The 16109-nt window shown below is 43.5% G+C and overlaps 1 protein-coding gene across 1 annotated transcript; it reads right to left on the bottom strand.

Moving 5' to 3' along the window:
* Positions 1–11116: 11116 nt before the first annotated feature.
* LOC126708295 (uncharacterized) lies at positions 11117–12031 on the bottom strand. The gene is made up of 2 exons (XM_050408097.1): positions 11840–12031; positions 11117–11734 (listed from the first exon to the last, which is right to left on the bottom strand). Exons 1-2 carry the CDS (start codon positions 12029–12031, stop codon positions 11117–11119), a joined length of 810 nt encoding a protein of 269 aa, XP_050264054.1.
* Between the last annotated feature and the right edge of the window lie 4078 nt (positions 12032–16109).

Genomic DNA, 16109 nt, shown 5'->3' with positions numbered 1-16109 from the left:
TCCTTGATTTGTATAAGAATCTTATCAACAGGCATTAGTAGAGGCGTAAAGTTCAATCTCTTCTTTATTGTCTTTGGGCTAGTCTTGCTAGTTTGGCTGTCTGAAGGATTGAGTTTACGGTCCTTCTTTCCGTTCTACAAATAAATCTCCTCGTCGTTCTTTCGCTTGCCTATTAGGCTCTTAACGACCAAGACATCTTCCTCATTCACACACTTCTAGATTTTGAACAACAGGTCTATCATTGACGTTGGTGTGTTTCTCCTAGAGAGGAAGTAAGATCTAGATTGACTTGCCCTGCTTAAAAGGTCGTCATTATAACTTGGTCATCACCCTTGTCAATCTCTAGCACTGCCTCGTTAAAGCACCTTACATATTCCCTTAGGGTTTCTCCTTCTTGCTGCTTTATGGTTAGCAAGTATGAAGTGAGCCTTTTGTGCTGCTGGCCTCCAATGAATTGACGAACAAAAGAGTCGCTTGACTGGTTAAAGTTATCAATTGAGGCCGCTAGTAACTTGCTAAACCATTCTCTAGCAACCCCCCTAAGGGTGGCTGGGAAGGATCTGCATTTCACCACGTTTGGTGTTTGTTGAAGGTCTAGGATTGTTTTGGATGCACCAATGTGATCAAGAGGATCTTTCATGCCATCGTAGACCTCCAATTGTGGAAGTTTAAACTTGAGGGGAAGAGGGCACTCGAGTAACTTGGTAGTGAAAGGTGAGCTTGTCTCCTTAAGCATGCCACCAGGGTTTATGGCAGTTTTCATAGCACTCGTTACCTCATCTAGCCCTTTTCTTATGGCTTCCACCATCTAATCCTTATTGGGTGTGGTTTGCCCAGTTCGTTTAGAGGTGGTTTTACTACTAGTTAGGCTGTGGTCTTCGCCATTGTCCCGATTACATCGCACCAGAGAAAGCATTGCTGTTCTTAGGATGTCTTCGGTTCTCGAGACATTCTTGCTATTTGAATTTCACGTTTTGCTTCATCAACTCTTGGACATTAGATGTTTAAGCTCAAATTTGCTCAGCCATGATGGTTGAATCCATAGGAGGTGATGAAGTGAAAGTGTCTGTGTGTCACGAGGAACTTTGTCGATAGAGATACGATGACTTGTCGGAAAGAATTGCAACTCGATCGTTCCCCACAGACAACACCAAATTGATGAAGTAAAAAATTGCAGCTCGTCAGTATGCTCCTTGTCAACGGTATGGATGACCGTCAGTACTTGTTTCAAAGGAACAATGTAAGAGGGCACCTGAGGTCCCGGGGGTGCCTTCGATACTTAAGTTAGTTTATCTCCTTGAGAAATAGAATAATGTAAGAGATAGTCTGAGTATAGTGTGTAAGTGTATGCGTAGATGTCCTGCTTACCTGTTGTTGTTTGCTTTATATAGCATGTCTGTGAATAAATGCTTCGGGTATTTATTGTGCCAGACGTTGGGGGCTTTGAATAGCTTGTTGAATGCCATTATATCCTTGTTTAAAGTCTTGTAATGGTTTTACAATGGTCAGCTTAGCTGTCTAAGGCTTTCTACTGGAGCCTATAACGTTTAGACCTTGTTAAGGAAAGGATTTAGGGCCGGATCATTAATGTGCGTAACGGTCGTTAGTGTTATAGACGACCTATTTTATTGACAGTCTGCAATCTCTTAGTCGGCCAAATTCACTGAAGGTCCGCTGATCAAATGTGGCTCTTCAGGATCTTCTAAAGAAACATTCACACAATATAATCAAAGCAGTCACTCCCTTAATACCAAATCTGGTCTTTGTTAACCTCCATTACTATTAAAGCCCTCTAAAGGAGCAATCACATTATCTCCTCCAATAATCACTCTTTTATAATTGCTTGCATATTTTTACAATTCTTACTATGTAGATATGTAAGACTTTTTGTATTATAAAAGGAGATGTAATTGAAAGAGGAAGACAACTAAATAGTGCTTGCAACGGCTAGTTGAGCAACGTCTATTTTTTGAATTAGTGAGGCACGTGCAACGACACCATTTAAGTTAGTGAAGCATGGGTCTTATTTTGATTTAGTCAAGACCGCAGTTTTTCATTTAAAGAGTACAACGCCATTTTACTTAAACCAACACAGCTTTACTAACTAACTCAACATTTGCTCTTCACTGATCCTGTGCTCAAAAGTCTTCATTGCAGAACAATATGCAAAATTCTTATCCTTATCTAGTTTCAGATATTTTCCCTATAACAAACTATATATTTATTCCTTCCTTTAGATTCTGTTAGAATGATTAGTTACAAGTTTGTTAGGATTTAATCCACGTGTATTATTATGAAGTCCTACAAATAGATACTCAGTATATACTTCAAAAAGATCATTTAATACAACTTCAAGAGAGTTCTTATCTCTGTTTTTCATTCTCTTTCTCTCAAGCTTTAGCTTTTCTTTCATGGTATCAGAGCCATTATCCATGGCTTCCACAGCTTCTACAACCTCTACTTCTAACACAACCACTGTGACTCACACACCACCACCACCATCTCCATTACTACTCCTTTCTAATATGTCAAATCTGATGTCAATCAAGCTAGATTACACAAACTATATATCATGAAGGCATCAACTTGTCACTATTCTCGAAGCTTATTCATTGTTTGATCACATTAATGGTAATGTGCCACAGCTTTGTCAGTTTCTATTTGATGATCAAGGCATTTCTACTATGAATCCTGAGTTTTCTGCTTGGAGAATCAAAGATAAGGCTTTACTTTCTTTGATCAATTCCACACTGACAACACAAGTTTTCTCTCTTGTGGTTGGAATTACAAGCTCTACGGAGGTCTGGAACATTTTGGAGCAAAGGTTAACCTCCACTTCAAGGGCTAACATTCTGAATTTGAAGCTTAAGCTACAAAGTCTTAAGAAAGGGAGTGATTCTGTGAATGTGTTCTTGCAGAAGATCAAGATTGCAAGAGACAAGCTTCTTGTTGTAGGTGTTGTGGTTGATAATGAAGAACTTATCTGTATTGTTCTTTGAGGTTTACCAAAGGATTTTTCTCACTTCTGTTCAGCTATACGAATTAGGAGTTATCCAATCACTTATGAGCAACTTTCTATTATGTTGCAAAGTGAAGAATTGGCTATGACAGAGAACATTGAGTCTACTCCTCAATCTCTAGCTATGTTTGCTTCCAGCTCTAAGTCTAATAGAGGCAACACTCAGAATCAAGATAATGGAAAAGGAAGAGGAAGAAATGGATCCAATAGGGGAAGAGGTGGTGGCAAATATGGTAGCTGTGCACACCCAAAATAAGGTTAACGAGCTCCACCTATACTCAGGCTCACAATCTATTTATATTGTGGGCTTTGGATTTCCTACTACAGGTAGTCCTGTGCTCGGAGACCTAGTTGCACACACTCTTATTCTACAAATCCTTCTCTTTTCTCTCACAGAACTGCTCCTTTTCCACTCTCTGTTCTCTCCAGAATTGCCAACCTCCACTTCTCACTCTATTCTCCTATTTATAACTTGAGATAAGTGGAGGTGTTATGATTAATTCTTGATCTCACTTGTGTGAATGGGGGTCCGATTCCATTAGTCCTAAGTGGATGTTTAGTTGGGAACAGCGGTAATGGCATTGGAAATGGTTCTTGCCTCCGAAATGCTGTTCGGCAGCGATATTCCCCAAGGCAATACTGGGAAGTCGAGATCTTATATCTCCGGGAAATCACACTCTCGATCAGGTTAAAGTTGATCAGGAGAGGCTCGCTCTTGACATTTAAGACAGAATGGTCTTATTTCGGTTTTTGGGCTTAGACCGGGCCTCGGGGTGCATCTGGGTCATGGCCATAAGTCAACAAAGATAGGGTCATACGTTGTATCACAAGGCTAGGGTCTAAGGCCTAACGGGCTTGGGGCCTTGCCTTGTGCGGCACCACAAGCCTAGAACCCTAAAAACAATGGGCCCAGTCCCGTACAATAGCCCCTCCTTGATTCGTGTCAAGATCCCAGGAACGAATCAAGGATGACAAGCGCTAGGGATCTCTTGAGAAGCCCAAGCATCAGATACTGAATGGATAGGATGGTCACTAATGTGCTCTAGAAAGGGGCGTTACACCAGGCTATCAGGATTAACCGCCATCATAACTTGGCGGTTTGCGAATCGAGGTCACACGCGTGGGGATTACAAAAAAAGTTCAGAAGGTTTTTCCCGCCTCTCTCCCCCATTAAATGCTCCCATCCTATAAATAGTCCCTGTTCCTTCCTCAGATCACTTTTTGCTTTCCTACTCTCCAAACTTTCTCTCTACCCAGCATTCTTCTCCTGTGCATAAATCCTTCAATCAAGATCACCCTTTCCTAGAGCCCACAGTAAGTTTCTCTAGTCCTTCCTGTTTCAATTTTTTCCTTTCGCTTTAGAGTTTAAGAATGAGATTTTCCCCACCTTTTGTCCACTGAGACGTCCTTGGCTAACTTTAGAGAGGTTTTCAACATCTCTAGGGATGTGGATGTGGCTTATTGCCATGAGGGCGACATCGCTCTCCATCGACGTTCTAGGTCTAATACAGTGTTCTTCCCTTTGATGGCTATCCTAGAAGGGGGGGGGGGGGGGTTAGGTTTCTCGTGAACCCTCTCTTGCTTAATACTCTTAGGTTTTATGGTTTGTGTCCAGATCAACTTCCCCCTAATTTTTACTCGGTCATAAGTTGCATCAGTAGGTTGAATCAGATATACGGGTTACAGTTAAACCACCACGACATAAACTTCATGTATGGTTTGTGTGGCAATCTTAAGTCTAACTATTACTTAAAGGCTAGGGATGTATGAGTATGACTTATTTCATACCTACCCAATTCTAATAGAAAGTCAACGGGGGAATATGTTAGGGTGAGTGGCAACTAGCTTGCCAATGAGCTCCCCTGCCCATTATCGCCGCGTGAAGTTAGCCAGTACCAAGCACTTTTATTCTTTTACTCGTGTTTTCCTTGTAATTGTTTTGCTTAAACAGGCACTAACCATTTCTTGTATTATTTTGCTGTAGACGGCAAAAGGTTTAGGCTGGACCTTAGAGTAGTGCACGTGAGGGATCTGAACTTTGTGCTTTGGTCCGAAATATTTATGAATTCAGACGGGCAACTCCGAGCATCGCATCTCATACTCAGCTGCACTCCTGTCTACACTACTTGGCAGCCTTTTGGGCAAGCTTTGTTGTTGGAAAACCTTTTGCTATCGTACATAGACGTACAGCATGCCAATCTCCTTTCTCCTCAGCTAACCGTTGGTGAAATCCGGGACCTCGGCCCCCGATATACCACCGCGGATTCTCTTGCACTGGTAAGGGATACCTCAGTTGATCTTGTATCCCAAGATTACAGAGTCCAAGTACACATTGGAGAGCGCGAACCCCTGATTTAAATAGTCGAGCCAGCAGCAGCCGAGTCGGTTAATTCTTCAAAAGTAGAGGTCGGTTAAGGTGACAAGATGGTGACTAAGTGTACAATGATCATTAAATGGTTTTTGCCCGGTACCCACCCTATAGCTCAGCCTCAACAGCCCCAAGACAGGGATCTGACTCCCCCTCCTCTTACCAGCCGTGCCAGAAAAAGGCAACGCACTACCAACCAACCACCCAGAGTTCCAAATGACACTCCCTCACGGATTCCTTCCTGGGTATCCGGTAGGATCATAATCCGGGAGCTGTCTGGTAGTTCTCAACCAACTTCCCAAGTTGGGACCCATATGGTGTCCTCTTCTCAGACCAAGGTGGGTTGGTAGACCACCTTCAGACTTGGTGACGAGTCTCTGCCATTGTCTGATAGCATGAGGACATGGGCCTAGGGTGAAGGGGGGCAGGTCACCAAGAGCTTGGTGCAGGGCCTCCTATTGCCCAAGGATGTCCACTTCTTCTCGGGTGGGACTAAGGAATCGCTAGCTAGGCGGTACTTGTTACTGTTGCGTTATCAGGCCGCGCAGCTGACCTACATCATTGACGAAAGGTTGAAGGAGACTATTGAGGTCGCCGAATGGGAGAAGGCTCTCAAGGACGTTATGGTTGCCGAGAAGAAGGTGCAATCTGTGGAGAAAGCCCGATTGGTGGCAGAGAAAAAGTTGATCAAGATGGAGGTAAGGTTGGGGGGCACGGAGCTTAAACTGGCAGAGACAGAAAGCCTAAATTTGGCCCACTCTAATGAGATCGCTGACTTGAAAGCGGCCTTTGAAGTCTGCGAGGAAAAGTGGTACAATGAAGGTTTTGTGGATGTTGAAAACTTCGTGGAGCCTATTGTACATCAAGCCTAGCTTCATAGGTTCAAGGAGGGGTGGCTGGTAGCCCTGCAAGCAATGGGAGTGGCCGAAGATTTCCCATTGAGGAACCTAGAGCAAATTCCATACCCGGCTCCTCCTCCCCTCGTTTAGAGTCAAGTTGGTGTTGTTGACGAAGAGGATACCCCGAGTATGAGGGAGCTGGTGCACACAATTGACACCCATGTAGAGACTGTTGATCTCGAGGTTACCAACAACCTCAATGCTGTCGAAGACACACAAGTCGAACAACCTTCCGCCGATCAGCCAACCGAGGATGTCCTAGAACGACAAGCCGAGGACGCAGTTCAGTTCCCGCCCACTGATCCTTCAGTCTGATACTCAAATTTTTAGCCTGCCTTTGTATTTATTTTACTTGTGTTTGATTTCTCCTTCTATTCGTTTGGTTTGCCCATAGTCACTGAGCTGTGGTAACAGAACAATTGTTTAACTTTTATTTCCGTTTGCTTCATTTGATTAGTAACCAAACAATTACTTTAGCTACTTTTATAAATGATCATCACATTGTTACTAAGTTATTTTTTTCCTGCTGCGCCTTATTATTATTGTTATTATTATTCTTTCTTGTCTTTAAATAGATAGGCTATATCTTTATTTGTACAGTGACCGGGGCCGAACTAAAAGAGGTTTGCTGTATCTAGAAAAAAGAATTAGCACTAAGCTCGCGCCTACCTGGCATTAAGGGTTGAATTTGACACATGCTTGTGTTAAAAATGAATGCTCGGCTTCCGTCCTTGAGGAAATTAGATGTTAGGTTCCCGCCTGATAAGTTATTGGGCCTGGCCGAAAATAGGATTTTTGTTGCTAGGTAAATTTACTATAAGGTGTCCATCTGCTTGAGGAACAGGTTTTTGACTTGAGAATAATTTGACGTAAGGATTCCGCTTACTCGGTGATTAGGAGTGAATCGGGTGCAGGTTTCAGCCCTTAGAATAGTTTGATATGAGGTTTCCACCTGCTCGGCGATTAGGATCGACCTGTGAGCAAGCTTTAGCCCTTAGAATAATTTAATATAAGGTTTCCACCTGCTCGGTGATTAGGATCGAACCGGGCGCAGGCTTCAGCCCCTAGAATAGTTTGATATAAGGTTTCCACCTGCTCGGTGATTGGGGTCGAATTGGGAGCAAGTTTCAGTCCTTAGAAGAATTTGATATAAGGTTTCAACCTGCTCGGTGATTAGGATCAAACTGGAGCAGGTTTCAGCCCTTACAATAATTTGATATAAGGTTTCCATTTGCTCGGTGATTAGGATCGAACTGGGAGTAGGTTTCAGTCCTTAGAATAATTTGATATAAGATTTCCACCTGCTCAGTGATTAGGATCGAACTGGGAGTAGGTTTCAGTCCTTAGAAGAATTCGATATAAGGCTTCCACTTGCTTAGTGATTAGGACTGAACCGGGAGCAGGTTTTAGCCTTTAAAATAGTTTGAAATTTAATGTCATTCGCGTTTGTTGACTGGGATATAAAAGTTAATAATGATGGAGCCAAGAGTATGAATACACCTGCAAGGTCAGACATTGCTCTCATATTGCCCAATATTGTATACATATGACATTGTACTTAACTCATACTCATATGTACTGATGGTCAGTGATAAAACTTCTTCAAGTTGTGAATGTTCCATGGTCAGGGAAGTGGTCTTTCATCCAAGTTCTCCAGATAGTACGCAATCGCGCCAGCAATGGCAGTAACCTTATAAGGTCCCTCCCAGGTTGGGGCTAGCTTTCCTACGTGTTTCCTACCGCCCTTCGAAGTACCAACTCTCCCGCACTAAATTCTCTCCTCTTCAAATCCCTGTTATACCTCTGGGCAAGCTTCTATTGGTACTTCGCTAGTTGTATGGTAGCCATTTCCCGGCACTCTTCTAACTAGTCAGATGCTTCACCATTAATTTATCATTCTCAACAGGGACGAATCTTGCAACCTGAGCATTACACAAATTCACCTCAGCCGATATGACTACTTCAGCTTTGTACGTAAGGGAAAATGGAGTTTCTCTCATGGATCTTCTAGGAGTTATCCAGTATGCCCACAAAACGCTGGGTAGCTCCTCAGCCCATCTATCCTTAGCGCCTTCCAATCTTTTCTTTAACCTGCCTACAATTGCTTTGTTAGTGGCTTCAACTTGACTGTTACTTTACAGATATGCCGGGGTGGAATACCTGTTTTTGATATCGAGATCGCTGCGAATTTTTTGAAAGGCTTTGCTATCAAACTACAACCCGTTGTCAGACACCAAGGACTCTGGCACCCCAAATCTCGTCACTATGTTTCTCCACACAATCTTCTTAACATCCATGTCTCGGATATTAGCCAGTACCTCAGCTTCTGCCCATTTAGTGAAGTAGTCCACGGCCACTAAAACAAACTTGCGATTACCCGTAGCTCGGGGGAATGGACCAACAATGTCTAGCCCCCATTGTGCAAAGGGCCATGGGCTACTGATAGGGTCCAGACTTCTTGCTGGCTGATGGATCAATGGGGCATGCTTTTGACATTATTCGCATTTCCGCACATATTCAGCAGCATCCTTCTGCATCTGTGGCCACCAGAATCCCTAGATCATTGCTCAGTGTGCCAATAAGCGTCCCCCAATATAACTGCCGCACACCCCCTCATGGAGTTTGGTCAAGAGCTCATTAACATGTCGGGGCACAAGCATAGAAGGTATGACCCCCCAAAGAACCTCCAATATAGCCTACAGTCCACTGATAACTAGTACTGAGGAGCTACCCTGTGCATCCGATTAGCTTCCTTTTCGTCATCCGGCACTCGTTCCTTGGCCAAAAAGTCAACGATCAGGTCCATCCAGCATGGTTTGGATGTCCCCATTACTGCAACATCTATCCTTGCACTTATACTTGGTTCTGCCACGAGCTCCACTTTGATTAACCGTGGTACCTCCTTGGTCAGTGATGACACTAAAGTGGCCAGTAAGTCCACATGTCAATTCTGCCCCCTAGCCACTTAAATAACCTTTGCCTTTGAAAATCAGTTCATAACCTGCCTTACCACTCGCAAGTACTCTATCATTCAAGGATCCCTAGCTTCAAAACTGCCTTGCACCTGATTAACCACCAATTAGGAATCTAAATAAAGCTCAACTTCTAGAGCTCCCATATCTTGAACAGCCTTTAATTTGGCAAGCAGAGCTTCGTACTCGGCTCCATTGTTAGAGGCCCTAAAACCCAATCTCAAAGAATGCTCTAATCTCATCCCTTCTAGGGTAATGATAACAATTTCGACCCCAGCCTTCGTGGCGCTAGATGCATAGTCCACGAACACCTTCCACGGGTGAACCTCCATATGACAAATAACTTCCATTTCCCTCCTCGGGGAGAACTCCACGACAAAGTCGGCCAGAACCTAACCCTTCACCAAAGTTCTTAGCCTGTACCTTAATGTCAAAAGAGCCTAGCTGAGTTCCCCACTTAACTATTTTGCCTGTATAGTAGGATCTTTTCAATAAAGATTGCAAGGGATATTCGGTTAGTACATAGATGGTGTGAGTTTGAAAATAATGAGGTAGCTTCCTTGTGGCATGCACTAGCGCTAACACCAACTTCTCTAGAGGCAAGTACCTCATCTCGGCATCAACCAAGGTCTTGTTGACATAATATACTGGTTGTTGCACTCCTTGATCCCTAAGAAGCACGACACTTACAGCGTGGTCAAACACTGAGAGATACATGAACAAATCATCCCTGGGTTTTGGGGCCGTCAACATAGGCACCCGCGCCAAATATTCCTTTAAATCTCGAAAAGTCTTTTCACACTCCTCGTTCCATTGGAATCCCTTCCACTTCTTTAAGAGCTAGTAGAATGGACGGCAAGGGTCGGCAAACTTAGAAATAAACCGATTAAGCACAGCTAACAAACGGATCAGTACTTGGACTTCCTTTGGATTACTTGGTGGCTTGAGGCGCTCTATAGCTTCAATCTGATCGAGGTTGACCTCTATTCCTTGGCTGGTGATCATGTACCCTAGAAACTTGCCAGCCCCCACCTCGGAAACACACTTGTCGGTAATGAGGCGCAACTTGTGTTGCTGGAGCACTTCGAACACCTCTCTAAGATCGTCAATATGTTGATCCTCCTGTTTGCTCTTAACCACCATATTGTCAATATACACCTCCACTATACGCCCAATCTTATCTCTGAACATTCTCGTCATTATTTGCTAATAAGTGGCTCCAGCATTCTTTAGCCCAAACGGCATAACGGTATAGTGGAAATTGGCATCAGGGGATATGAAAGTTTTCTTCTCTTGGTCCTCGATGGCAAGGGCGATTTGATGATAACCCTGGAAGACGTCCAAAAAAACTCAACCTCGAGTGCCTGTACGTGGCATCTACTAATTGATCAATCTTTGGCATGGGGAATGGGTCTTTTGGGCATGCTCGATTCAAATCAGTAAAATCAAACCAGACCCTCCATTTGTCGTTCTTCTTCTTTACCACTACGGTATTTGCTAGCCACTCTGGGAAAAAAACCTCCTTTACTGCCCCTGCCTCTTTCAACTTCTTGACCTATTGCCTAACTACTTCGATATGCTCCTTAGTCGATCTCCTTGGCTTCTGCTTCTTGGGAGGGAATAATGGGTCCACGTTGAGCTTGCGAACAATGAATTCTGGGTCTACCCCGGGCTCCTTGTATGGGCTCTAAGCAAATATGTCCACATTCTGTACAAGAAACAACAACATCCCCACCCTATCCTCGTTCTTCATACTTGCTCCAATCTCGAAACTTTTATCATCGTTCGGCAGCATCCTTACTTTTATCAGGTCCTTGGCGTCGCTAGCCCCCATCTCCCCTCGGGGTTCCTATAATTGCTATAAGGGAACCTCTTCGGCCGGTTCCTTCTGTTTGATCTCCTGGTTAACAGCAGCCACCAAACACTGCCTGACTACTTGCAGGTTTCCCCGTACTATAACAATACCTTGCTCGGTACAAAATTTGACCTTCTTATGGAGAGTGGATGGGACCGCCCCCATCGCATAAATCCATGGCCTTCCAAGGATTGCCGTATATGGAGAAAATGAAGCGACCACTATAAAAGTCACCATTACCTCATTTCCTTCCATATTCACAGGAAGTGAAATTTGCCCCTCTAGGATCATCATTTGACCATCAAACCCCACCAAGGGTGTATCGTACTTAGAGAGGTCCTCATTCTTCAAGCCAAGCCCGTTGAATAGGTCGGGATACATCACTTCAGCACCATTCCCTTGATCTATCAACACCTTCTTGACTATAAAGCCATTTATTCGAGCCATGACCACTAAGACATTGTCGTGTGCTTGGATTGTTCCTTCTAGGTCATCATTATTGAAGGCGATGGGCTCCCGAGTAGGCTTTAACTTCTTCTCGGAAGGCTGCTCGCCCAAGTAACCCTCTATTGGCACCACGGATGGGACCACTAGGGTACCCCTTGAGGCTTTGTGGATGACCTATATCACTCCCAATGGGGGTGGGAGAGGGTTCCCCTGGGGTTGAGTTCCCTGCTTGGCATCTTGATTCCTTGGGTCCACCACGAACTTTTTCAAATACCTCACTTTTACTAGCTGCTTTAAATGATCTTTCAACACCCTGCATTGTTCAGTGGTATGCCCCTTATCTCTATGGTAAGTATAGTACATGTTCCGATTTCTCCTTGATGGGTCCCTTCCCATCTTGTTTGGCCTTTGAAAGTACTGCTCATTCTTGATTCGATCTACAATCCTGTGCACCAGCTCCTTGAATGTCATGTTCACTTCCCCCACCTAAGCGTTGGCTCCTGAATCCTTAAGTCCTTCTGGGGTCTTGACTGAAAACCCCCTTGCTGTGGCTGACTTATGATCGAAGTCTTGCCTTTGTTCTACTGCTAGTCATCTTCCAATCTTTTATACTCTTCAATACGCCTCATCAATTGCCTCATATCTTCGGGAGGCCTCCTTGTCAATGAGTCTTGCAATTAGGAGTCCTCGGGCAATCCCGATCGAAAGGTGCTTGTCGCGATTTTCTCATTGCCCCTACCAATCTTGTTGTACAGCTCCCAGTACCGGCTGGTGTAACTACGGAGGATTTTCGCGGCCCCTATTTTCAAAGATAGCAACGCATCCACCGACTACAGGTCATAAACTGGACGCCGAACTCTTGGATTAGCTTGGCAAAGCTGTGAATAGAGCCTTTCCTCAATCCATTAAACCACCTCAAAGTAGTTGGCCCAAGACTTGAAGGGAACACCTTGCACATCAGTGTGTCATTATGAGTGTGTAATGACATCATCTGGATATAATGGCTTACATGCTCTACTGGATCCGTTTTCCCATCATAAGAGTTAAATGGAGGCTAGGTGAATCTGCTCGGCATAGGAGCTCATTCAATATCCCCTGAAAGGGTGACTAAGCAGCTCTTCATAACGCACGGCTCATAGCGTCCATGGCGGCGTTTTAGGGTTGTCGCCTTTTCAGGAAAATCGAGTCTCGGTCTACATATTCCTGTGGCCGATCTCGGTGTCGATGGGAACCAGATTAATCCTTTCTCTGTAGCATCCACTCATGTTAGCTAACCCTTCTGCACGCTCCTCGTGATCCCTCCTTCGATGCCTACCTCTTGCTTCTAACTCCAAATCTCTCACCAATCTATGCAAACGTTCAAGTTCCTCGTCCCTCTCATCAAAGTGCCCACGCCCTGAAGTGCCTATTATTGTTCGGTGGGTCTGATACGACCCTTCTCCAAGGTCGGACTGCTCTTCCTCCTGCTCATGCTCCTTATCTTTACACCTCTTTTACCTTCTTTCTCTCCAAGTAGATCACCGGGAAGATCTCCTAGAACTGCTCTTAGTGTAATTCCCTGACCACCCTTCAGATATTTTCCCCGTGTGAGCCTCAGCAGAACCACAGCTATGTAGGAGATTCCCACAGACAGCGCCAATTGTGCACACCCAAAATAAGGCTAATGGACTCCACCTATACTTGGGCTCACAATCTATTTATATTGTGGGCTTTGGATTTCCTACTGTGGGTAGTCTTATGCTTAGAGACCCAGTTGCACACACTCTTGTTCTGCAAATCCTTCTCTTTTCTATCGCAAAACTGCTCCCTTTCCTCTCTCTGTTCTCTTCAGAATTGTCAACCCCCATTTCTCACTTTATTCTCCTATTTATAGCTTGAGATAAGTGGAGGTGTTATGATTAATTCTTGATCTCAATCGTGTGAATGGGAGTCCAATTCCATCAGTCCTAAGTGGATGTTTTGTTAGGAACAGCGGTAATGGCATTGGAACTAGTTCCTGCCTCTAAAATGGCAGCAATATTCCCTAAGACAATACCAGGAAGCTGAGATCTTATATCTCTGAACAATCACACTCCCGGTCAAGTCAAAGTTGATCGGGAGAGGCTCACTTTTGACGTTTAAGACATAATGGTCTTATTTCGGTTTTTGGGCTCAGATTGGGCCTCAGGGTGCATCCGGGTCATGGCCATAGGTCAAGAGGGACAAGGTCATATGTTGTATCACAAGGCTAGGGCCCAAGGCCCAACGGGCTTGGGGCCCTGCCCTGTGCGGCACCACAAGCCTAGAACCCTAAAAACAATGGGCCCAGGGCCTGGTCCCATACAACAGCAGTGGTGAGTATCAAAACCAGCCTAATTCTCAGTCAAGCAACCAAGCTTACAGAACTGAGTTTGGTAGACCTATATGCCAAATTATGGAAAAGATGGCCATCTAGCACTTGATTGCTACCATAGGATGGATTTTGCCTATCAAGGCAAGAATCCACCTACTATGCTTGCTGCTATGGTGACTGCTTCCAATGCTGCTATCATCAATAACTAAGATCCATGGTTGGCTAATTCAGGGACATCTGATCATCTCACTTCCAACTTGAACAACTTGACAACTCCAACTCAGTATAAGGGTACAGATCAGGTCACTGTGGGGAATGGTCAAGCTCTTCCAATCAATGGCATAGGTAATTCCTCTATCCATACCAAATATCACAATTTCATACTTAGGAATGTATTACATGTTCCTAGAATTTCTATGAACCTCTTGTCTATGCACAAATTCTGTTTACACAATAATTGTTCTTGTCACTTTGATGCTAATGAGCTCAAAATCCAGGATATACCTACGGGGAAACTCCTTTACAGGGGCTTGAGTGAAAATGGAGTCTATCCAATCTACTCAAAACTTTAAGCCAAAGGTCTTGCCTTCACACACTCTTCATTCAATCCTGCTCAAAGAAATTTTGTTTTCACACAAGCTCCATCTAAGTTTGCTCATACAGCTTCTTCCTTAGCTTTCAATGTTAATAGGACTAATAAATGGTTGCTTTGGCACCATAGACTAGGACATCCTAATGACAATGTATTACATTCTACTATTTCTAATCTTGAACCTTCAAATGTATTCAAGTTCAATTATGCAGTTGTAACACATTGTAAACATTGCCTTGGTGGCAAAATGCACCAATTCCCTTTTGTTAAATCTGGTATTCAATCTAAAGCACCTCTTAAACTCATTCATGTTGATGTTTGGGTTCCTGCCCCTATTGTGTCTGTTAATGACTTTAGATACTACCTTATGCTTGTTGATGACTTTACTAAGTTTGCTTGGGTATATTTGCTCAAACTCAAGTATGATGTTCTTAATATTTTCAAACACTTCAAAATAACTATAGAAAATCAACTTGATCTCAAAATCAAGACTTTTAGATCTAATGGAGGTGGTGAATTTTCTTCTAAAACCTTTGCTGAATTTTGCTCCTCACAAGGCATTATACACCAATTTTCTTGTCCACACATTCCACAACAGAATGGAGTTGCAGAGAGAAAACATAGACACTTAATTGAGTGTTCTCTCACTATGTTATCTCTTTCAAAACTACCTCTTTCTTATTGGTCATATTCAGTAGCAATTGCAATCCATATCATCAATAGGCTTCCTTCACCTAATCTACATAATCAATCACCATGGGAACCCTTGTTTCATTCCATGCCTGATCTTACTCACCTTCGAGTCTTTGGTTGCACATGCTTCCCTCTACTTAAACTTGACATTGATCACAAATTACAACCTCATACTAAGCATTGTATTTTTCTTAGCTATCTTCCCTTCTCAAAAGGCTACATTTGTCTTGAACTTATCTCTCACAGAGTTTACATCTCTAGATATGTTCTTTTTAATGAAAATGAGTTTTTGTGTGCTAAGAGTTCCTCTTTATCCACTAGTTCCTCAATTCTAGCCGAAGACTCTCCTTTTTGTACCTTTCCTACTTGGCTATCTTATATGTTGTACACATCTCCACCTCCTACTTGCACATCACTACCTAATTCTACACCTCACATGTCTACTTCTCCTTCACTTTCACCACATCACTCTAATTATACTCTTGGTCAATCCATATCACCATCTCCTCATATGACTACTACACAGACTTCTTAATCACTACTCCCTATATCCACATCTGCCCCATAATATTCATCATCCATCCCTACACCCTTACCTATACAACCTGCTGCCCCTAAACCTGCTCCTGAGTCATCCGGCATTGAACTTACACTTGCTTATGCCACAATCACATCTGATTCTAATCCTATCTATAACACAGCCACAGATGACTTTGAACCTATTTCTCCCACAGACGCAACTGACCTTGCTTTTGTTCCTTGCACAAATACACATCCTATGGTTACTAGATCAAAGGCAAGTATATTCAAACCCAAGGCCTATGCTGCTAAACCTTCTCCCATTGACTATACCTTGACTAAGCCACTCACTTACAAGATTGCTACTCAATTTCCTCAATGGTGTACTGCCATGGATGAGGAGTTTAAAGCTT

This window comes from Quercus robur, chromosome 12 (genome assembly GCF_932294415.1).
Source record: "Quercus robur chromosome 12, dhQueRobu3.1, whole genome shotgun sequence".
Lineage (NCBI taxonomy): Eukaryota > Viridiplantae > Streptophyta > Magnoliopsida > Fagales > Fagaceae > Quercus > Quercus robur.
This window is presented reverse-complemented; position numbering and strand designations above follow the sequence as displayed.

Coding starts and splice junctions, on each gene's coding strand:
- LOC126708295 (XM_050408097.1), bottom strand. CDS start 12,031: ATGACATTCAAGGAGCTGGTGCACAGGATTGTAGATCGAATCAAGAAT. Junction 11,735..11,839: donor ATTTAAAGCAGCTAGTAAAA/GTGAGGTATTTG, acceptor GGAGTGATATAG/GTCATCCACAAAGCCTCAAG.